Source organism: Anopheles maculipalpis, chromosome 2RL (assembly GCF_943734695.1).
Source record: "Anopheles maculipalpis chromosome 2RL, idAnoMacuDA_375_x, whole genome shotgun sequence".
Classification (NCBI taxonomy): Eukaryota; Metazoa; Arthropoda; class Insecta; order Diptera; family Culicidae; genus Anopheles; species Anopheles maculipalpis.
In genome coordinates, this window is record NC_064871.1 from 81,997,428 (window position 1) to 82,021,136 (window position 23,709).

A 23,709-nucleotide genomic window follows, 5' to 3' on the forward strand; every position below is an offset into this window, starting at 1 on the left:
CGAATCCCTTTGATAACAATTGTTTGTTATCGACAAATGTTTTTACTGTATTTTATTTACAATTTAGCAAAGAATCATTGCATTCTGCACAAAATGAATAAATTTATCAAGTAAAATCATTAAAAACTTAGGTAATAGGCTTGAAAAGGCTTACCCTTGAAGTTCTTTTTAGCATCTCTGTAGCTTTCACGAATCCCTTTGATAACAATTGTTTGTTATCGACAAATGTTTTTACTATATTTTATTTACATTTTGGCAAAAACCTATTGCATTCTGCATAAACTCTCAACAAAAAAGACGCATCAAATGAATAAATTGATTAAGTAAATTCATTAAATACTTAGATAACAGACTAGGAAAGGCTTGTCCTTGATGTTCTTTTTAACATTCCTGTAGCTTTCAAGATTCCCTTTGATAACAATTGTTTGATACAATGAACAATTGATAACAAACCATAAAAGGATCTAGAATGACCAGTCTTCTGGATTTGTTTATGCAAAGACCGCCTACAGATCTCACCTCCACCGTTCCCTCAGTAGTAGGCGGGCCAAACGGAGGCGGAGTTGATGAAAAATCGGAACCCGGGTTGTGGATCGGGTATTTTTAAGAAAGACAAGAATTCATATTACATTTTTCAATCGCACACAGCATTAAAGCAATCGTACGAATACAATTATAAGGATGAAGGTGCATTTTCTACGCTGAGCTCGTGTTTAGCTGAATTGAAAACTTGTCGCTGTACACGGCTTCTTTGGTTGTGAGTAATCGGCGCTGCACAGCAAATACATCTCGATCACAGTTTGTTGAACTTTTATGAGTTACACATGCCCTATTGCGGAACTCCAGCGGCAAATTCCAAATAAAAAAAGTTGTCAGGACATCGAAATACGGGAAAATTGGTCATTTTCATGGATACGACGGGGTTTTTGGAATAAAAAAACGGGACTGTCCCGTTATATACGATACATCTAGTCAGCCCACACAATAAACAAGTAGGGCTGTCAGGTTCCGTAGCATAAATCAATAGTGTAAGTCATTGTATGGTCGGCATGATCTATCAGACCAATAATATGCGATAAATCAAACAAATTTATGTGCTAGAAATAATCGAGTTTAGAACATTTCTACGTTTCCGTTGAATCGCATTATTTGTGATATTTGTGCGTCGACAGTTGCTTTAACAGCTGATGCAAGAAAGTACTCGACAGCGAGCCCGTTGGTTGGATGATCAAGTGCAGTCAATCCTGCGATCTCAGATGAGAAAGTTAATTTCTGATCTGATTGGCAGAGCAAATTTAAGACCAAGTTAAAAAGATGTTTACACAACTATATTTCAACATATTACAACAAGGTCTAATGAATGCCGATTTCGGGTGGCTCCATGGCAACCCATTTTCTTTCCAATAAATGTTTCTGACTTCAAACGACGCAACACACGGTGAAATGCTTTTCGGTCAATTAAACAAACTCAACTGATGTTTATTCTATTTCTCACTTCTTCCTATCACGCTCAATCGATCTATTTTTCTTTCCGTCTGTCGCAACGTATCGTGCTATTCTAATCGCTACACATGGGTCACAGCATGCAACTGCAGAAGGATATTCCCACCCAAGTTGATAGCAACACTGAAAGGTACATAACGTTTGCCTAAGCAGTAGGTCCCCAGATATTTGATGTTCTTTGGCACTATAACTTCCTGAATTGTTGGTCTACAATTTCAGGCGCTTTTTATCCCGCAGAGCTTTCCAGAGCTACCAGCGGGTCCAGATGTTATTTCGCAGTATTCATGCCATTCACAGCGATATGCAAAATGGGCTCCATAACAAAGGTGGATGGTGGCTTGGATTGCATACCGAGCATCCAGAAGTAACCCTGCAAATATGAAGAATATTGGTATGATTAGTGCCAAGAAGCGAATAGGAAGAGAAATGTAGCGTTCCCAGTTCCAGCTTGTATCAGTAAAAGCAATTATCAACAGGATTGTTTGCATTATAATTTGTACACGTTGCATTCTGTCCGCTCGTCGCTTTAGTTATCATCAGGGGAAAATAAGGAAAAAGGAAGCCATTTAAGCATAATCGAACGAATACTTACAGGCTGAATATTCTCGAGGTCTAGACTTCATTGACCACCGGTGGCTGTAGTTCAGATCCATGTGCCTCCAACCAACTTCAACGAATGCCGAATACAGCTTGGCAGCTTGGAATGCAGCAGCACGGATGGTTTAACTTACCAACACGACCCCAGCGAAACAGTTTCATGCTCTTCATGTGTACGTCGAGGTTCTGTAAAAAAGATAATCAGATTTAATGCTAATCTCTCGCAAATCATCTCTATTGCGGCAACAGACGAGGCGCTTCCTTTGACCATCATTGGACCAAAGGTAGCGGGAGATTCGATCGACTTGGAGCCCTTTTACGTATCTAAATTCTGGCGTCAGTTCAGCACGTATCAACAGGATTGTTTGCAAGAAAAAATTGTACACATATGCATTCAGTCCGCTCGTCGCTGGAAGTATCATCAATGAAGAAGTCAGCCGAAAAAGGCTCCACCAAATCGGGTTCATATTGCAGCTTTACTCTGATGAACAGTAGTAATGGCACGATGGCGATGAAGGGAGCGCTCGCTGTTGGTAATTAATTTTTAATCGATACTTACAATCAACATGATTTGATGTCCTAATACTGATCGCGGAATGCGTACTAAATCCGTGCCGGTAGCAGGATAAATTTGGCGGAAAGAGAAAGAACCGGCTGTTGCTTGTGTGACTTTTCAGCGGAAACGTTCGTCAGACGTCTGGCAGACGTTTCGGGCTGTACCTAGCGGTTGAGATTTGAAGCAGATATTTGATGAATAAAGCTGCAATAAAGAATGTTTTTTTATTACTTCACTATATTTCGATGACTTGTTAAAAAAATGGAAATGTTAATTAATTTTATTTAAATTGTAAAATAATCGAGAAAAATGGGAAAAAACACTATTTCTATTTCCGTAAAATAATTCCACTCACTCAACTCTTCGACCGCAGCTTCTCGTATCTGTCACTTTTGTTTTGAAATTTGAATGAAAACTGTCGTCACAACACAACAACTGCCGCAACCAAACGGCCGAGTTTATCAAAATACGGAGCGACCACCAAAGCGTTAGTGATCGTACCGTAATTAAAACGTAATTATAACTATCAAAACATGGCACAATCAACGCCAAAAGCGGGTCTACGAATGCAGCTGCAACCACTAATGCCGGAAGACATGCGTTCCGAGCTGATAGCCGCCCTGAAGGTACAGAATGTACACAATGTTCGCGTTGGAAGTAAGTTTAAAAATTAGCTACACAATTACATCGCATCACGCACTCACGGTACAATCCCTTCCCAGGTGGCCGTCGTTTTATGCTACCCGGTTCACACAGTAACAGCCCGGTACGCTGCATACCAATGGTCCAAAACGATGAAGCGGACAAACGACAACAGCTCCGCCTGCAAGCCATACGTGAAATTCGTACGTCCGAAGAGTCGTACCTGCGGCAGCTGGATCTGCTGTTGGAGTACTTTGTGACACCGTTGCGCCATAATGGATTTCTCACGGAAAAGGTGCACAATCAGATCTTTGGCCAGCTGGACACCATACACAACCTGAGCCAGGAGTTGCTAAAGAAGCTTGACGAAAATTTGGACAATGTGGTAAGAGCGTTTACCGCACTGGGACCGTTTTTTAAGCTTTACTCGGTGTATGCGTTCGATTATCGCAACTCGCTCTGCACACTGCAATCGTTGATGGACAAAAGCCCAACCCTGAAGCGATACATTACCAACACGGAATCACGCCCGGAAGTGCAGATGAAGCTGATTTCGCTGCTTATCACACCGATCCAGCGCATACCACGGTACAAATTGCTACTGCAACAGGTACTCCTGTACACCAGCCCATCGGACGCTGCCTACAAACCGTTGCTCGAATCGATCCGGCTCGTCGAACAGTCAGTGTCGCACATTAACGCCGTCGTAGAGGATTACGAAAACACGCAAAGATTAATCACCGTACAGAACGCACTGACGAACAAATCGCTCAAGCTGGTCAAACCCGGCCGGAAGATCCTGAAGGAAGGTTTCCTGCGCAAGCAAAAGACGGACGGATCGACCTCGAAAAAGTACTGCATCCTGATGTCGGACATGTTCATGTACTGTCGGGTGGTAAAGGACGTTGAGGTATTGCTGACGGAAGGTTCTAGCATCGCGTGTAGCTGTGTGTTTCCACTGAAAAAGTGTAAAATTGTACAACTTTTCCGGGGCAACTTTCGGCTAACGTGTAGCGGCGATGGTACGATATTTTGCTCGGACAGTGAGGACGAAAGCCACGCCTGGTACGTGGCGATTAAGGAAGCGATCGAACTGCACGTCCAGTGTAGGAAAACGCTGCGAAAGCTGTCGAGCAATAGGAAACCGATGAGGAAGAAACATCTGCAGCGGTTAGAACCGGAGGATGATATTATGTGGTTGTTAAGGCGTAAGACAGCTAGCCCGGATCGGGTCCAGAAAGCGGACCGATTTAAAAAGAGACGACATATGCTGTGGCCGTTTAGGAGCATTAACTGTTTGGAGATGAATCAATCGGTTGGGGAACCGAGTGGATTGCAACAGTACGTCCCAACGAGATCGTTTGCGGGTGAATCAACGGTCGTACAGCATCGATTTCCACAGGCAACGAGCAGCAATACTGTTGATGGGGCTAAACCTCAATTTAGTAGGGGAGAAGAGAATAGCATTCAAACTACTACTTCGGAAGCGATATGCGGGCAGTTTGGAGACCCGAACCCGTCTGCACACGAAGCGCAGGCCAATGGAAGTAGACACGTTCATTTTAGATTTCCTTCTAGCCATTGGCGTTACTGAAGATCATGATCCTGTTTAGTATATAGTAAGTCGCCTAAATACTGATCAAATTGTATCATTGAATCTCTTGATTTTTCTCGTTCGTTTCGAACTCATTTTTGTACTGTAGTATAAGTGATTAGAATTTAATATTTATTCATCAAGGCCACTCAGAACGGAATTTTACCACGAGCCTCGTTTTTCATTAATATGTCAATAAAGTGTTTTTCATTAACTTGTAAATGTTGCCCAATTTTTGGTGAACCACGGTGATCGAATTCAAATAAATTCAAATACGCTTGAATATTAGATTTGTTGCAATAGTTCCAATCTTGCAATGACAGTATTGCCAGTTTGCAGTCAGCTCTTTTGAGATTCCAGCTTGAGTGCGACGCCAAGTCTCTAATTCGTTTCGAGGAAACTCGATCCCGAAACTGCAGTCCTCCAAACACGACTGTGTTCGATCTCGTACAAATTTGAATCCACTAAATCCAGTGAACGAGTTCCCTGGGTCGAGTCACTGATCACCACCTTCATGGCTGGACATGAGTCCGGCACCCTCATCACGTGATCAGATAGTTCTTATCACCAGCCGTACGAAAATGCATTGGCGTCTTCCATCAACCTAGTTCAGGACTCGTACCCGTATAAAACTGCCGGACGTACCAGTGTTGCGATATATCGTGTATTTCGTGTGGTACTGGAGTCTTCTGAACCTCAGGAATTTGCGGAACCCGTAGTAGGCACGATTTGTCTGATACTTCTTCGGATTTCGCTGCTCATACCAAGCTAGCAGAATTTCCTCTATCACCTGGAAATCGTCGCCAACTGATACTTTGCTCCCGATTCCTAGAGTCCTTGTACTTACACACAGAAGGCGACAGTCTATCATGCGATAATACCATTCATCAGACCTAGGTTGTGCTCCGTTTGCTAGACGCTAGAATAAAGTCTAGGAAGTTCTCGAGAGCTACCCGCAGGTTTTAACTGAATAAACTGAGGACTCTGAGCGCGCTCTTCTATTTCAAAACGATTGCTCCGTAGTCTGCACAAATTCAAAGCATATTTCACTTGTGCGGCAAAACTCGTTGTCTACATTACCCCTTCAGTTTAGCCTCTTTCGCCCTCACAAGGTTGTTCTTCGCACACTTCAAAAGCTCTACGCACTCACGAAGTAGTTCTTTGTCCTCACAATGTAGCTCTTTGCCCTCGGTGAGCGATGACCAGAAGGTCTCACCTCTGACATGTGAGTGAGCAGTCTCCCAATCCTCTTTCTCGTCATATCATGAGAATGGCACCGAACGACCCAGCCGATAAAGTCTTTACAGGTTGGAAGCTTCGTTGCTTGCTTAAAGACATAATTTCGGATGCAGCTGTGGGGAAAGAAGACAAGCGCAGACGTTTGTTGTTTTTTTTTACACCGAACAATGTGTTATCTATTTTATCGTACTTGGAGTTAATGAGGGTCTCGAATCGAAAGCACAACTCAAACGAGGACAGTACGATCACAATGGTTTGTGTGCAACTAGAAAACTTAAAGGAAAATCAGAAACACTTCCAGGACAAACCCAAATTGTTAATTCCTTCAAGAAAGAGGAAACACGGGAAGGATTAGTTAACAGCAACAATATTGTCACTTTAAAAGTGCATAGAAGTGGAGAGATTTTTTGCATGAAGCTGTGGTTGTTCTCTTTGCCTTTGTTTTTTTTTTTTGGTTGCTAGTTTGGTTTTACTTCCATAGTTCTAGGACTTTAAATTTACTGGAGAACCGCGTGATCAGCGCCTCTTATCCGTACACGGTTGCTGTGTTTTCTAATTACTTTATTTTATCTTCTTTAGAAGATAATTCTAGAGTTGAAGTTTACTTCTTGTTCTTTTTTCTCCTTTTTTATTTTGCGAACTTGTTTTTTGACTAGTAATTTCGTTTTGCACCACCTTAGATTCACGTTTTGACTCGTTTTGCTACTTTTGCTCGATTTAATTTTACGCTTTTTTTCTTACATTTCTGTTCTGCGTGTCGGTGTGTGTGTGTGTGTGTGTGCTTTGTTTTTCGTTTTTAAATTGAATTAGTTTGAATGTTTTAGACAAAGGAGCCACACCGAACTGAACCACTTTCTTGTGTGTGTGTGTGTGTTTTTGGTTTCATTTTTCATTGCTTTGCAATATTTGTAATTACTTGAATCTGATTAAGAAGAGCTTTGCACTATAGAAAAACGTTTGGAAATAATTAAATTGTGTTCAATTTTTGTTGTGATTTTTGCCTTTAGTTTATCTCTTGTTACTATCTGTTCATCGTATCTTCATTTTCTATGTTTCTAATATGTTTTTTTGTTTTCTCTTTTTTTATTTTGTGTGGATGATTTTTCGTTACGTTTTACTTTTTTTAGATTTACTTTCTTTACCACAATTATCTACTATCTCTATACTTTCGATATTCTAGGAGTTTTTTCTTTCTTTTTTTTGGTTGCTTTTGCTTTGCTTTAGCTTGTTTTTACGATCGATTTAAGTTCGTTTTGGGGGTTTTTTAGGTTCGTTCAACGGACAACGCACATACAATGCTTCAATGGGCGGCTTATTAAGGTGTACTGACGAGCGCACCTGGAGCTGGGTGATGTAATTGCTAATAAAGATTACTATTAGTAAAATATCCTTTCCTTCTGTCTTCGAATTCGTTTAGTTTTTTTTGACAATAAAAACCTCATTCCGTTCAGAGTTTTAGTATAAAGATCGACAGGTCTTGACTGATTCCTCCTGTACAATCAGCAACAAAGAAAAACCTCGATCTGTCCTCATGGACGAAGGAACGTGTCAAAAGACAATCTCCTAACTCTGCTCAATTTCAAACCTTGCCCTAAATAATTTTAACCTTTTTTCCCTTTATAAACTAACACACTTTCTCACACACACATAGGAAAAAAGACAACATCGGAGATTTGATTATAAATTGCTCAAACTAAAACTTAAACACAATGACTAGTAGGGGGGGTTGTGTGACTAGGGGGTTGATGATGTCAGCCAAGATAGGCGATCGATCTAATGGGGATTCTAAAATAATAATAAAAAATGCATCAACCATTCCAAAAATACCAAACACGGTACATAAAACAGACGGTACAAAGAGAAAACATTCAGGGCGGGTAGTTTACGACTTACGGCTTAGGGTTGTGATGCGAGCGTGTAAACACACTCGTAACTCAGCATCCATAAAAGTTAGCTCAAGAATCGCACAAGAGTCGCCAGCCAAAAACTAAGTCTTGTTTGTTTCTTCTCCTCTATTGCTGCGCTTGGTAGCTTTCTAGTCTTTATGAGACGCCGCTTAATGCTATCGTACGCTAATGATAGATGCAGGATGTACTTGAAATTAAAATGTTTGTTGTTATAAGAACAGGTTCGATTAGATTGTGGAGAGCGCACTCCGCTAGTTTGCAAAATGTTTGACAGCTCTTGGCAGCAGATCACCACACCACCACTCTTGGCAGCAGATCACCAGACGTCTCGACGCCCAGAAGGCTCTGTCTGGCACATCTAAGAGAGCTTGTCCTATAAAAGAGGCTTCTTCGTGCGACCTTGTTCAGTAGCATTCATTTGGGGGATCACACAATATCCAAGAAGATACTAACAAAGTCAATCGATCGCAACTAACATAGCGACCAAGAGCAACAATGAAACAAAAACCAAGTCTACCAATTACTACATCACTAAACTCGATCTGAGATAAAAATTGGCCTGTTCTTAGTAGCTTAGTACAACCGACGGACGTTTGCGCTAGTGTTTTTTGTTGTTGTATTTCTCTCATTATTGCTTACTGAGTAGTACATCTATTTGTTTAACAGCGCTAGCCGTATTTAAATGCTCATGACTAGCGTTGTGTGTATGGTGATGCTGTTAGTAGTAGTCTACTAGTAGTGATCTTGATGCCTTGTGTATGTTCTTCCCTTCCGAATACAATCCAAGATGGCTTAGTAGAAGAAGGTTTACTAAAACTCAGTCCTTTTTTCTTCTTTCTTCGCAAGCGTATTAATCGATAACTGTTTTAACATCTAAGCATTACCACACATCTATAGGATCGTGTATGTGTGTGTGTGTGTGTGTGTGTGTGTGTGTGTGTGTGTGTGTGTGTGTGTGTGTGTGTGTGTGTGTGTGTGTGTGTGTGTGTGTGTGTGAGTGAGTGTATGTGACTGACTATAATCTCTGTGTTTTGTTTAAACGTATATTTGTGTTTGTGATTTACGTTCTTCGTTTATCTCATCTTTGGCGTGCGGTGAGGTTTTGAATACTTTGTGTCGGTGCTTTTTTTGTATTCTATTGTGTTTTTACTATGTCTCTACGGTACTCTTACTATCTCTTTCCCTCTCTCTCTCTCTATTAGTGTTGTTGGGTTTTTCTTATTGTTTTATGCTTTGTGATTTGTTGTGGCTGTTTGTTTGCATTACATTTATTTATTGTTGTGTGAGGTTTTCTTTTTGCTTGCAGTAAATTTAAAAAAATATATTCTACAAAATTAAACATTCATTCATTGTATCTTTTCTAGATGTTTTCTTTTTCTTTTTTGTTAAAGGAAAATTTAACAATTTCCCCAAACAAACACAAAAAAAGCTCATTTTGCATTTTCTTCGCACATACACACACACCTACCACCTGTTTCCGACAAAACAATCGATAATGAAAGGTTGAAAGCAGTCGTTTCGTGACATGGACACCTCATCGTTTCATGCGCAACATAAGGGATATTACACACAAACCACACACACACACACACACACACATACACAAAAAACGGGAAGAAAAACAAGAAACAGTCCCATTACATATTGAAATTCAACAACCATGCTGCTAGTGTGCTGGTCACGCAAATAACACGCGGGCGCAAAAACAAAAACCGCGCCAATATATGGCGTTTGGTGGGTGGGTGGGTGGTTATTATTTGTCACCACCTCCCGACAAAGTAGGGGGGGGGGGGGGGGGGTGTGAAAGTGAAATGATTCGATTTATTTATTTTTTTGTTCTCTAATCCCTGTTTCTTTTTCGGTAGTTCAAACACAAAGCATAACACCGCAAAGCACGGTCAAAGGACAAAAGGTTTTCGGTTAGGGTTTCGGGGAGGGGTGCAAAATCGCGTGTGTGTTGCTTGCTGTGTTCGCGGCGCAATAACGTTTTCCTCTCTTTGAACATGGGAGGACAACGACATTAAGCACAACGAACACAGGACAGAACCCAAGCGCTTCTAGAATCAATGCAACGTATGTAGTATGAAATGCACTACTTTTGTGGGTCTGTGGGCAAACCTAGTGGCCACACAAGCGGTAACCTTTTAACCGTCAGTTTGAAAAAAAGAGAGAGAAACATATTTAAATATTAACATCGTTTTTAAATGGCATCCGCTAAAGGCAAACGAACGTAACAAACAAAAAAGCTTTATCCCACCTATTCTCCTTCCCATCCTTCGATCAATCTTGGTATAAAAATGCGTATTTTTCTTCCAACTGGTGCCTCTATCGGCGCAAATCATGCTAGTCAGGATGGTTCGTCAGTTGTGTCGATCTATTTTTAACATTACAATTCCTCCTCACGCAAAGATCCCACTACCGCCCGTGTTTCGGTAATTGCAATTTAAGAAGAGCTTATCCCGGCTGCTCATCGCTCTCCCGGCAACAAACGGATAATTAAGGCAAGAAAGGTGATTAGACGGTACATATATATCTGTGTGTACAGTGACCGCCAGTAAAATAAGACCGCTTTTCCCAAGCTGATTTCGATACTTGGTACTTGGTATAATTTAACCAAATTTCTGTAGAATGAGCATCAGCAGCTGAACTATCTATTCCATCATTGTATTCTTACAAGAATAATTAATTATTGTTATAATAATAAAAAAAAACCTGACGCAAGTTTTAAAAATTTAACCCTTCCTAGAATGGAGAGTAAAAATGTAAAGAAAAGATGCCAAAAAAGTCATCCAATGACAGGCAAGTGTTACCAAAATGTTTAACTAACTTTTACAAAAAAAAAAATTGTCGTTTCGTTGAAAATTGGCTTCACAATCTCATTTTCACTATTGCTGGTCTTATTTTATTGACAGTCACAGTATGTGTGCTGTTCTATGCCTGTTAGCGTGGGGGGCGTTTTTGTTTTTTTTTTTTGTCGCTTTATACTCTACCGATAAAACGCGTTCGCGCCATTCAAAACACATCCATAATTCCCTTAATTCCCTAAGCAATTTTAGCGGCGACCTTCCTTTGGGAGTTTCGCTTTCTCGCTAATCTTACCTAACACAATAATCGTTTCTTTTGCTCTATAAGTGTTTTAAGTAGTAGATTCGAGTAGATTCGTTATTTCAAAATGTCTTTCATGAGTTTCGTTTGTGGGTTGTGTTGTGATTTTTTAAAGTTCTTCTTCTTCTTCTTCTGTGTTGTTTGCTCTCATTATAGAATAATTATATTTAACATACCTGTTTTGTTTCTTTTTTTTTCTCTCCCCTCTTGTGTTTTCATCTCGTATTTTTGCGTTTTGTTCTTACACGTTGAGGGTGACGGGATGTTTGTTTACAATTTTACTCCCTTCCATCGGTCCGATTTCGGTACGCTTCGCTTCCCTCGTTTCTTTGGTCAATTTATTGTAGATCTCTGATTCTGCCTTCTGCTGCGATGGGGTGGCGCGTTTGGTGCAAAGGAAATCCATTACCGGCACACAAACGTACACTTATGCACACGCACACACAAACACGCACATTCACACATAAATAAACGTACACAAATCCACGCGCGAGAGGATTGACTAGTAGTGTTGCGTAGATCGGGCAAAGCTCGACCGAAAAAAAAAAATTATTCACCACAAATTCAAACACAAACCGGCTTGATCCGTGCTGTTTGCACGGTTACTAAGGATACCCCGGTTCACAGGCCACCGTTGTATGCGTAGTCGGCCTTGTTGTGCATTACCAGGCAACCGTCGACGAAGTAAAAACTATCCGAGCGCGTCTCAAATGGATGCTGAATCATTTCGTTCACTGAGTGTGTTTTGGTTTTGTTTTGCGTGAGGATGAACGGGAAGAGATGAAAATTAAAATTAGAATCTGCTCATCAATGGGATGTGCTCATTATAGTTTTGATTTTTTTTTGTACAATGGCAGCGAGGAAAAAAAAAACGAGCAAATGCACCACTGCCACGCTAGTTTTTTAAATGCTGCCCCAAGATCGCATGTCTGGCACAGCTTTCCTCTACTGCAAATTGCACACATGTGCATCTAGAACTCACCTAAATCCGGTGGGATAGTGGGAAACTCGTAGATGTGTTCGCACGTATTTTTAGAAAAGGGAATACAGTATCCAAACTCAAAGTCGAACGTTTTCAGCAACCGATCCTTGAAGAAGTGTCGCTCGATCATGCGAAAGTTTTTCACACTCTTGCTGCCAACGGTAAACTCGACACTGCAAAGGAAAGAGATGAAAATGAATACGGTGAATAGGAAAAGTGGTGTTTTTTTATGGTAAACGGGAACACTTACGTAGCACCGACGGTTTTAAGTTTAAGAAATTGCGGCGTAAATTGGTACCGTACGTAGCGACCCGCATTTGGTTCGAACGTTTCTTCCGTGTCCTCGGTACCGGTAGTGGTACCTGCAGATGGTGCTCCGGCAGGTTCATCGCTATTCGCGCCCGCAACCGATTCCCGTCCCTTCCCATCACCTCCACCCGCCGTGTGGGTAATGTCGTTGAGTGATGGTTTCGCTATTTCAAACAGCACCGCACCGGACTCCAGATCCCGGATTTTGAACCGCGTAAAGTCGATCTCGTAAATGTTTGCGTCCGGCGTGCAGAGGTAGTCGTCGGTAATTTTATTCAGTTGCAGCACGTAATCGGGCGTGATTGTGCTGCTGGTGGGCACCGTTTTGTTGGTGCCACCGGTCGTCGGACTCGTTGCCGATGGTCCGTCAGCATCAGTGCCCTGGGCCGCCATCGACGAGCTTAGCTTTTTGCCCACCACACTCATGGTGTTTCTTATATGGGTCACACCAGCAGCAGCACCACCAGAACGCAGAACCGATTTAAAGGTCGGTCGCTTTTCTCGATTGAATAATGCACTTCCTTTTTGTGGAGGTCGACGACGACGATGGACGGGGTGTGGAACCCAATACCAGGTACGATTCCCCGACCGCTAGCGATGCGCTACTGTTGTAGCAAAATAAAACGATACCCAAAAAAACCACTACACTAAAATAGCTGCATTTACCAGCGGAGGGAGAAATGCTTTTCTGTCTACGAATTTTGTTACAATGCGAAAAGAAAAGTACGTGATGCGTTTACTGGATTTGTGTTTGTTTTTTTTTTCGTTCCCTTCGTTACCTGTCAGCTGTCAAGCGGGGAGTGCGTCAAAAAAGGATAACTTTAATGTCAACAAACGAATTTGCAAAATTTCACCAAAAGAAGATAAATTCTTTCAATTTTCAATCGAAAAAGTGAATGAAAAATTAAATTTGACCTTTTGCAAAATAATTTCTAATCAAAAACACCCAAAAATAATACTTCTTCCACAATCCAACGGATAATTCAAATGAAATTCCCCCTTTTGCCCACCCAACACATACGGCTAGCTGTCAAAATTGAACCCGCACCAAGCCCAAGGTTGCTACAGCTCCGCGAACAAATATTCAATGTCAACAAAATGCCAAGCACAGCAAAAAGAGTTGGAAACACAAAATGAAAAGCTGCGTACGGTGCGAGTGTGTGCGCGGAGCAAGACAAATTATTGCTCAATTTCCGCGGAAACAATAAGCAGAGTGGTAACAGAAAATGCACCCGTTAATGAGCTATGTGCGGTGCACGGTGTTGGAATAAGTAAAATATCGTTCGACCGCGTGATACTGTGAAGAATTCCACCCCTGGTAGGAAAAACACACCGTGAGTGCGAAGGGTGGAAGCGCAGGAAGATCATCTTGTGTACGGAAAAAAATGCAACGATGGGCGAAAACGGGGCAAAAGGTGCGTGTGTTTGGGGTGCATTATGTGCGGTAAACGTAATTGTCGGCAGGGCCGATTGATGTGCGGTGAAATATTGTTTCGCGGTGGGCTGTATGTTGCGCTATTTAGCGACAAATTCACATCTGAAGCGCTTCCCCCGATTTGAATGGGGTGGTTGGCGTGGGTGTGTGAATGCTTGTGTCGTTTTTTTGCCTGTTGTATGGTATATGCTTCTCTCTCTCGCTTACTGCAGTGCTGATACTGCAATCTATTGTGCGTGTGTTTGGAGTGGGTAAAGTGCAACATTTTAACATGTTATCACATAAAAGCAGCTCAGAAAGAGGAGTTTCAGTCAGTAGTACTCTTTAAACAAACAAGAAACTAATAGTAAATAATGCTAGAATAGAAAACATTGGCTACGACCTTCGTTTCCCTTTCATTCGCTCTCGTATACGCATTCGCCTCCTGCTGTTTGGTAATAGTGCGTAGAAATATGCGTTGCGTACGTACTAGCGATTGAAACCTATGCGCTAATGTGTGTGTGTGCGTGTTTGGTTCCGAAAGGTCGACCGATGCCTGCCGTGTTTACGATATGCGGTTTACATACGATGCGTGACTCATGCGACGCTCTTTAGATAAATGTTGTCACCGCGATGACCATTATCGACCAAAACTACGTTTGCATCTGTGTGTGCTGCGGCATGGAATGCAGTGTGTAATCGGCAACAAACAAACAGAGCAGAAAAGAAAACATAAAAAAACAAGTGACTTATCAAGCGGAAACCGTACCTTTCTCACGTACCGAAAGGCTCACGTAATATTTAATGGATGGATCTCATTTTATGTCCAGTCGTTTCCTCGAAGAAATGTGTCACACACCGCACATGGACGGTTACTCGGTAGCTGAAGCAATCCCGTTTTGATAAGAATGCGAACAAAATAGAGCAAAAATGTAAACAACGGCTGCCGCACAACCAAAATAAGCACTGCTGCACCTGACCTTGACATTTCATTCATTAAGCAAAAGAAAGAAGGAATAAAAAAAAACAAGGAGCGCTATAGCGTGTGCTTTGAAGCAGGAGATTTCCTTCTTCTTGTGTTGCTGCGCCGCTGTCCGCTAAGATCGATATGTTGCATTTAGAAAATAGATTTGAAGCAATGCGCTAAAAAGGAAGGCTTTGTGTGTGCGTGTATGTGTACCCCTACACAGTCGTGCCCACCAAGCAGAACGGAATAAGAACGGTTGCAAACCCAGCTGTGAACTAGTGAAAGCGATTTGAACGCATGCCAAATCCAAATGAAAACATCAGCCCAAATCGGACCTGCTTGAAGAAGAAAAAAAAAACATAAAAGAGAAACAGAGAGAGGGAAATCGTTGGGTGTGAAGAAGAGAACGAGCTATGTGCAATTTAATGAACTAATTTACCCTCCCCCTAAGTAGGCTTGTATCCGTATCTATGCGCAAAGTAGTAGTCCACCATGTGCTTGTGAATTGAAAGGGGTGAGAAGGTTAATCAAGTAATCATCGACATCCGACAAGGGTTGTTGGGTGGTTGCAGGGCGTTCAATGTTGAGAGTTGAGAAGGACAAAACATTATTGAAATTGTTATCATAATTGCTGCTTTTTATTCTTGTTCTCTCTTTTGTCAGGGAAATCAGGCACAACTGCATGTGCTAGCTGCTATAACACGATAGAACCGGAACGACATGTGGCCGCCGTTGGTCAGCTGTGGCACGCGGAATGCTTTAGGTAAGCACGGTTGATATACACACCCATGTAGCACAGCTTTAGAGTCATTAGCTGAGTAGGGAAGTCACCGAGGAGCGAGGATGATGAGACGACGACATAGCATGAATACAGTGAGTGAAATAAGAATAGCACTTGTGAATGGTCGATGGTTCACATGGTTGGTCGTCGCCGTTCTCCACATGACAGAACCGAGGCTCAAATCCCATACGGACCGTTTTCCCAAAATGACGGACCGGTGACTCCAAAAACGTGGAACCAGCATTTCTAGTAAGCTTTAAGATCTAGGAGCCTTTTCATGTCGAGAAAAGCTTTCAGCAATGTGGTTCTCAAGAGAGCGCCAGCCCGAAGGATTACATTGAAATGAGCCTCACTGTATCGTTGTTACTTTCTACGGATAATGATCGAAGTATTGGTGTTTGCCCTTTAGTAAGGAAGTGTCCAAAAGGCGCAAAACAGAAAAAACAAACGTGCACCCGAACGTTACCACGTGCCCTCGAAAATCGGTATCAAAGTACTGCCCAAACGGGTCGGCTTTGAGGATGAGGGGAGGAAGATTTAATTCGTTTATAGTACGCTAATTAAATTTACCATTTGCAATGAGACCATTGGTTTGTTTGTCTGTATGTATGTGTACCTTTTTTTAAACTTTTGTTTCCCTTTCTGCAGGTGCTCGGTGTGTGATGCACGACTGTCGAGTTGGTACTTCGAGAAGGATGGGCTACTGTTCTGCAGGGATGATCATTGGTCAAAGTTTGGTGACTGCTGCCAGCAGTGCTCGCAGGTAATACTATCCACCGCTTGAAGACATCCAACGCGTTGTGCGCTTATCATTAATAAATAGCTAACATGATGCTTTTTTTCCTTCTATTTCTCGCGTTTCAGTTTATCTCTGGACCTGCGATGTTTGCCGGAGATCACAAGTTTCATCCGGAATGCTTTCGTTGCGAATTGTGTAAAGTATTCATCGGTGATAGGGAATCGTACGCGCTGCTGGAACGCTCGAAACTGTACTGGTGCGTATTATTGCAGGCTAGCTGGAAAACTGATCCGTTCTTCGACAGCACTAATGTCGACGCGCATTCTTTTGCCTATCCCTTACCTAGCGGCCAATGTTACAAACATCAGCAGAAAGCGTTGGAAGTGAAGCGAAATGAAGCAATAGTGTCACCATCGAAGGAAAGGCATAAGCTACCGCATTCCATCCGGTTGGTTGAGATACCCTGGAGCGGCAATCGATCGGATCGCATTCGACTGGCAACTGACGAGAAACCGTTTGGCACGGCCGGGAAGGGTGTTGCGAACGGATGCAAGAGCGTTAGAATATCAGAGTAAGTAATCGTTTGGTGCAGATCGAACGATGTTACAGTTGCACGGATAGTTCCAGCAGAGAACACGCTTTTTACTAACCGAAAATTGTCGTCATTCTGTGTTTGTGTCTGGTGCTGCTTACTTCGTTGGGGACATTAATTTCTGCTAGGGTGTTCTGTACGGCGTACGGACAGATAGGAAAGTACATATTTTCGTGTATTAACACCGCGTTGGATTCTTGCTGTGGTTTGCTTCACTTTAGGTAATTAAATTTAACAATTGTTCTGCAGTATTGTGAAACATCCATCACTCGTTAAGTTGTGGTCATGTAAACAGATTTTTATTTTAAATTTAATCAGATAAAAATGGCTTAAGATTAAACATTCATTGATTCCGTTGTTTTCCCACTACTTCCATAGAGTAACGCTCAATCCCGATTTAATGCCACTCCGAGTCGGCGATAAGGTACTAGAAGTGAACGGCACACCGGTGCGTGATGTACCGTTGGAAAGTTTACAAAATCTCATCGAAGCTTCTGCGGGTAAAGCGCTCCAGCTTACGGTGGAACACGATCCGGACCTTATCGAGCAATCCATGCCTGATGTTAAGGGTGGTGAAGGTATACTCTCAGCTTCGTACAGTGGTCCCTCGCAATGTGCGTCAGACGCGGTCAATAACAATGAGGACGATGAAGGTACGCGGAGCCTGTCACCCAGTAAACTGGAACGTATATTCAAAAAGAAGGATGAAGGCTACATGAGCGGATCGTCGCGAAAGTTACAGAAACGATTGAAGGATGTCAATTGCAATACTGGTAAGAATTGTGCCAGACATATAGTTTAGCAAAAGAAACTCAATCCTTTCAAGAGTTCGATTATCAGAATCCGTATACAAATCCGTGACCACACAACAAGAGAGGAACTTTTGGTTTACTAACGTTGCTTTTCTTCATTCCCATTGTAGCTACCAATAGTTTAAAGGAGAAGGAACGAAGCTCAAGCATGTCGCGCCTACTAGACGAACATCGCACCATGGCAACCGGGGGTGAATTTTACGACCTGTCACGCACTAAATCGTTTCGCGTCGAACCTAAAGCCGCACGCATCTTCCGTGCCTCGGATCTGGTCCAGGGCGAACTGCTAGGGAAAGGTTTCTTCGGACAAGTGTTCAAAGTGACGCATCGCGTTACGCAAGAAGTAATGGTGCTGAAAGAGCTGTATCGTGTCGATGAGGAAGCGCAGAAGAATTTTCTCAAAGAAGTCGCCGTACTGCGGTCCCTTTCGCATCACAACGTGCTACGCTTCATCGGCGTGCTGTACAAGGACAAAAAGTTACATCTCGTGACGGAATTCATACCCGGCGGTTCGTTGAAGGAATTGATACACGATTCCGGCCAACCGCTTAGCTGGGAGCAGCGGATATCGTTTGCGCGCGATATTTCCTCCGGCATGAGCTATTTGCACTCGATGAACATTATCCATCGGGATCTGAACTCGCTCAACTGTTTGGTGCGTGAGAATGGGACGGTGATTGTGGCCGATTTTGGACTGGCGCGGATCATCAAACAACCGTTGATAAGTACTACTGCTTATGAGAAATGTACCGTACCGCCAGCGAGTGGTAATGGAACGATTGGACGACGTGGGCGGCCGCGTCGGCAACGGTATACGGTCGTTGGGAATCCGTACTGGATGGCACCGGAAATGATGCGTGGCAATAAGTACGACGAGAAGGTGGACATTTTTTCGTTCGGTATTATGCTGTGCGAAATTATTGGCCGGGTGCAGGCCGATCCGGATTATTTGCCCCGGTTGCCCGACTTTGGGCTGAACGAGAAAGTGTTTCGGGAAAAGTTTTGCGGCCAGTGTCCGGAACCGTTCTACAAGATTGCCTTCCTGTGCTGTGATTTAAATCCGGACAAGCGGTGAGTGTGGCAGATTTTTTTTTCATTTCTATTCATTTTAAAAATTTGATTCTTAAAATCGATTGCTGTATGCTCGAAATGATGTAAGGTGGGAGAAATTAAATAAGGAGGGATATAAACAAAAGCTTGGAAAAAGTGAATATAGCTACCAGTAAGAGTTTGAAGAAGATGGTCGCGACCGGAAAGCCGCTAGAGATGAATTAAAATCGAAAGAAGTGAAGAAGGAGTTTAAGTAACGCAAGCAGACAAGAAAAAATTCATTATGTCTGTACTGAGTATGTTGTGGTATGTACAAGGAATCACGGGTTCTGAGGGTACGGGTATAAAAATGAACTTACCTCCAACCATATTACAACACAGAAGGAAAATCCAAATCTTTGATATTTTTACCAGCCATAGTCTATGTGGCATGCGATCAAATCGCATCAATCTAGAAAGAAAATCTAATGTTTTTTCTCTAATTTTGCTTTCCTTTCGGTTCCATTTCAGGCCACCATTCCATGTGCTGCAAGGTTGGCTAGAAACCATGGCAACCGTCGTAGCGCTACAGCGTCCCATTCCGATAAGAATAATCGATGAAATCGAAAACTTTAAAGAACTGCAGAGTACGGAATCGAGCCTGTGTACAACACCGGATGGACTGACGACACCGCCACCATCCACCGGTGGCTATAGTCTTAAGCCATCGCTTAGCCGAAAGCGCATTTGCGAGGGACAGGAGGAGGACCCGGCCGAACGGCAGCATAAAATGACCGATGTACAAACGACAACGGAAAGCCTAGACATGGTGGACGGCGTGCGTAATGTGCCTGTAGATAGTAATGCCAGTGCTGCTGTGCCACCGCTGGAAACGACAAACGGTACTACAGCATCAGTAGCTGCAGGGCCTGGTTTCATTGTTGTGGATTTTAACGATATACCAAAGTCACCACACCTGGGGAAAGATTTCTCCGCCAACGGGGATCGTATACGGGACAGTATACGTGCCAAACGACGCCAGCGCATGATGTTAAGTCGTGAAAATCAACGAAAGTCGCTCGATTCTAGTTTGCTCGCTGCACGGCTCGCTGGAGGTACGGATCGGTTGACGGATTTGAGCACCACGCCAGACGATGGAAGTTCATCGGAACCGATCAGTTTAATCATGACAAGTGAGATGATTGCAAAGGAAGCTACTAGTGCTGATGTGAATGTGACAGAGCGACCTTCAACAGATCAGGTGCTTGCCTCGGTGAAAGATAGCTTGGAGCGTACTAAAGACATCATTAGTGGCCATCAACAGTTTTACAGTCCTTTTGCGGATGGACAGTTGGTGCAGCAGAAAACGAAACACTACGGTGAGAAAGGTTTCATCATTCACGTACAAAATGGACACCTGACGCTGAACAATGTGCGCGATCTGGAGAACTGTTCGGACTTTGATTCGAGTTGTGATACCAGTTTGAACTACGTGGAGGTAAACGGTAACCGGGTGGACAATGAAGTGAATTGTGAGTCTATTCCACCGAAACCTGTAGAACCCTTGTGTCAGACGTATCAAGCCCAGAAATCTACTGCAGATCGTGAGAAGGAAATGCTTTCTTCAGACGAACGTAAAAAGTGTGAAAAGGAAAACATTGCGCTCGATGAGGAATCGAAACCGTTGCCGGTAGAGTCTAAAAATAATTTCTCTTCCCTGAAAGCTACCTCGCCATTGGCCTCGATTCTGCCGGAAAGCAACAGCACAGCGATAGTTGGAATCATGGATGTTAGTGTAATGGCGGCCAAAAAGGAGGAAAAAACAATTTCTTCAAGTGCTCAAAAAGCCGTCCAATATACGCGGAAGTTGTTCCGCGTCGCTGAATCTTCCGCGCCATCCGCCGGTGTGCTACCATCCAGCTCCAAGCAAAGCAATAATGACATTCCCGCAATGCATCGATCTAGTGCCAGTTCGGGCACGAAAGTGGCTGGTAAAGCTTCGGGACACGTGCGTACGACTTCATCGGAACGTTCGATCTTTTCTACCAAACAGAAAATATCTCCCACATCCGATCCGGAACCACAAACCGGATTTGGTGGGACGGCTACTACCCCAGCGATGGCAGCGAATGACCTCGCATCGGCAGATCGGGCGGTAAAATTAAACACGGTTCGATCAGCTGCCCATACAATGGTACATTCGTACAAATTGAAACCAAACGAAACGACGGATGGGGGTCAAAAGGGGCCTTCGGCGCGATTATCATCAGGAAAGCGCACTAGCGCTGCTGTTGGAAAACCAGGAAGCTCTACAAAGGCCTCCGTAATGGTTGCCGATAGTGCGGTTTGTGTTGATGAGATGATCCGTTCCGCTGCAAAGCCACCGATCAGTTGTACTGGCGGTGGTGTAGGTAGTGCTAGTCTGCTAAAGTTAAACAAAGGCCGTACCTATCGGCCGGTAGAACGGATGACTGTGTACTATAACGAAATTCGTGCCAACTCAGGCAGCAAGGAAAGGTACACGTCGACACTTTCGCCAACGGTGGGCAGTAGTGGTAGTAATTCACGTCCCGAGTCTCCTTCCCAACCTATTACAAATGGAAGCCGACCGCTTGTTGGTGGTAGTAGCAATGGTAGTCGGAGCATTGGAATTCTTTCCCCTGCAAGCATTCGTCGCCTCAATGCACGGCTGTTGGAGGCACGTAAGGTAAATAATGCCTTGCCGCAGGACCATCATCCGGTGTCGGGTGCTTTGAAGGGCAAAGCAAGCGGTGGTCCAATGCTTTCGCTGCAAGGTACAACGAAAGGACCCGGAATGGCACGAAAAGTCCCATTATCTCCGTCTAGTCCCGTGCGCGGAACGGTGCACGGCAGTTCCGTTACCGGATGTGGTAGAGAGCGCAAGGTACTGTCACCGACCGCTCTTGTTAAGGTGCCCAAGTGAGCTGGAAGCTTAGATTAAGCTTGCTCACAGTTGAAAAATTGTACCTTTTATTTTTAACGTACATGTGTACAGGTGCTCTCGTGCAGAAAGGGACACTTTAGGGTACGTAGACCGACAGGAGGGCCTTTTTAAAAAGTTTTATGAATCAGTTATGATATCAGTTGCCGATATTTTGAGTATCAGCTACTTAAGAGTAATTCTTTCATTTACTTTGTGTAAAAAAAGAAGGAAAACAGCCCGGTGATCTAGGCGGCATCGTCGCCGGTCTTCAAACGGCAGGACCGGGGTTCAAATCTCATGCAGACCTTTCCCCCGAAGTGAGGACTGCCCATCCAACTACGTGGTATCGGCAAGTCTAGTAAGCCATTCGAAAGCCGGATATTTTACTATTGATAATGGATATTCGATTTAAGCAGCACAGGTTCTGATTGGACCCGTGGTACCACTAATCTTGGTAATATGTTTGCCAAATTTTCACAAAGTTATGCCGGCCATCGAATGGCTTACTTTTTTAAAGTTAAACGTGTCCAATAGAATCCCCAAGTTAGGATCACGTTAATCAAGGGAAAAAATGATCCGTGGTTTGTTAGTCTCCAGAATGTTGCCATCCTTTGTAGCTTCTGATCGATATAATTTTAAGCTGTCCCATTTTGGATGAGAGCAACTGTATATTGTCGTTTAAGACACCTACAAACACAATATAAACACTGCTCAGCTAACGAATCTTAGGGAAAACTGGCTCAATGCGCCCGTCGTTACTCAACGTTACAATTGGACCCTAACAAAGACAAACAAACAAACAAACGCCAAGGCAGCTATTGCTCGCCCCAAAATGCTCGCTAAGTAATGACTCAAGTTACGAAAGTTCAAGTCAAACAAGTCGATTTCTCGAAACCACACCTTTTTCCTGTTAAAGCACACCTTTTTGTCACACACAAACACTCACTACAACTACTCAGATAACACCACTATTAACTTTCGATTTCTCTCTCTCAATGCAATAATATCTGTACTATTGTTGTAAGATTTCAGACTAAGTTCGAATGGCCTCAAAAGACTAGTTTAAGCAAGGTACGGTGGTGCAATGTATGTATGTTGGGGAAAGATGATAAGTTCAATACCTGCTGTGTGTATAGATAAAATGTAGCGTTCTTTAGGTTATATTCCATTTAAAATGCCATTTTTTGTTGTTTTGATTAACCGATACGATATTCCAGAGCGACCATAAATTTCCAACTTTCCCTTTATTTTTGGACGGACCTTGGGAAATATTTACATAAGTTTTAAATTACTTTCACAAATGCCAAACCTATTTGTTTCTCCTTCATGTGTACAGCTCCCTCTAGATGATCTCGCTTTGTTTCTCTATTTCTTTTAAAATAATTTGTTTTGAAAATTAACTCGTCTTTTATTCTTAATTTAGTAATATTTTTCGTGCTCTTTTTCTTCCTCTTAACGCTATATTAATTTTAAATAACAGACATAATTAATTAAGGGAAAGATGAATCCTTTCCTGCCCCATAGCAAGACGAAGTTACTAACCGGACTGTGATATTGTGGAATTAAAGACCACGCGTGGCACGAGAGTTCCGAGCGCCCATGCATACATTTTCTCTCTCTTATGTTAACACTTAAGGTAAGAAGACCGTTGGCTACCAAGCCGTGGTAAAGATTACGAAATAAACTGGCAACAAAAGACATAGAAACCACAGAATGAGCATTCGTATTTTAATGGAAAATTCCCTAGGTTTTACCAAACTTTAGTTCACAGGAAAAAAACACTCATTTTTTAGTTAGCTTTAAGTAGACGGTAGACGACAGATGTCTTTGGATTAGTAACAAGGTTAAGAATAATTAAATGGAACACCCTAAGATGACTTGAAGTACACAAGTATGAGGAAAAAAAAAGGACATTATAAATAAGTGAAAACTCGAAGACGAATGTAATTTGAAATGTAGATAGTATAAGCAAATGTAAGCAAAGGATAGGTAAAACA

At 42.7% G+C, this 23,709-nt stretch overlaps 3 protein-coding genes across 4 annotated transcripts; 2 read left to right on the forward strand and 1 right to left on the reverse strand.

Annotated features, from left to right (window-relative positions):
* The first annotated feature begins 3,157 nt into the window (after positions 1–3,157).
* On the forward strand, positions 3,158–4,892 carry LOC126568099 (putative protein tag-52). Its single transcript, XM_050224516.1, has 2 exons — positions 3,158–3,313; positions 3,379–4,892. The coding sequence occupies exons 1-2, from the start codon at positions 3,190–3,192 to the stop codon at positions 4,890–4,892; spliced, it is 1,638 nt and encodes a 545-aa protein (XP_050080473.1). The 5' UTR covers positions 3,158–3,189.
* Positions 4,893–11,742: 6,850 nt separating this feature from the next.
* On the reverse strand, positions 11,743–12,860 carry LOC126568436 (protein unc-119 homolog). The gene is made up of 3 exons (XM_050224910.1): positions 12,376–12,860; positions 12,126–12,298; positions 11,743–11,877 (listed from the first exon to the last, which is right to left on the reverse strand). The coding sequence occupies exons 1-3, from the start codon at positions 12,858–12,860 to the stop codon at positions 11,765–11,767; spliced, it is 771 nt and encodes a 256-aa protein (XP_050080867.1). The 3' UTR covers positions 11,743–11,764.
* Positions 12,861–13,803: 943 nt separating this feature from the next.
* On the forward strand, positions 13,804–21,741 carry LOC126567769 (LIM domain kinase 1). 2 transcript variants are annotated; one of them, XM_050224053.1, is made up of 9 exons: positions 13,804–13,849; positions 15,479–15,578; positions 16,245–16,359; positions 16,461–16,591; positions 16,682–16,906; positions 17,056–17,148; positions 17,306–17,700; positions 17,850–18,810; positions 19,300–21,741. In XM_050224053.1, exons 1-9 carry the CDS (start codon positions 13,828–13,830, stop codon positions 21,710–21,712), a joined length of 4,455 nt encoding a protein of 1,484 aa, XP_050080010.1. In that variant the 5' UTR covers positions 13,804–13,827; the 3' UTR covers positions 21,713–21,741. The 2 variants fall into 2 exon arrangements, with proteins under 2 accessions (XP_050080010.1, XP_050080011.1); XM_050224054.1 differs by lacking the exon at positions 17,056–17,148.
* The last annotated feature ends 1,968 nt before the right edge of the window (positions 21,742–23,709 follow it).

Coding starts and splice junctions, on each gene's coding strand:
- LOC126567769 (XM_050224053.1), top strand. CDS start 13,828: ATGGGCGAAAACGGGGCAAAAG. Junction 13,850..15,478: donor GGGCGAAAACGGGGCAAAAG/GTGCGTGTGTTT, acceptor CTCTTTTGTCAG/GGAAATCAGGCACAACTGCA. Junction 16,592..16,681: donor GAACGCTCGAAACTGTACTG/GTGCGTATTATT, acceptor TCCCTTACCTAG/CGGCCAATGTTACAAACATC.
- LOC126568436 (XM_050224910.1), bottom strand. CDS start 12,860: ATGAGTGTGGTGGGCAAAAAGCTAAGCTCGTCGATGGCGGCCCAGGGC. Junction 12,299..12,375: donor CTTAAAACCGTCGGTGCTAC/GTAAGTGTTCCC, acceptor TTTCCTTTGCAG/TGTCGAGTTTACCGTTGGCA. Junction 11,878..12,125: donor CACTATCCCACCGGATTTAG/GTGAGTTCTAGA, acceptor AAACACACTCAG/TGAACGAAATGATTCAGCAT.
- LOC126568099 (XM_050224516.1), top strand. CDS start 3,190: ATGGCACAATCAACGCCAAAAGCGGGTCTACGAATGCAGCTGCAACCA. Junction 3,314..3,378: donor ACACAATGTTCGCGTTGGAA/GTAAGTTTAAAA, acceptor ATCCCTTCCCAG/GTGGCCGTCGTTTTATGCTA.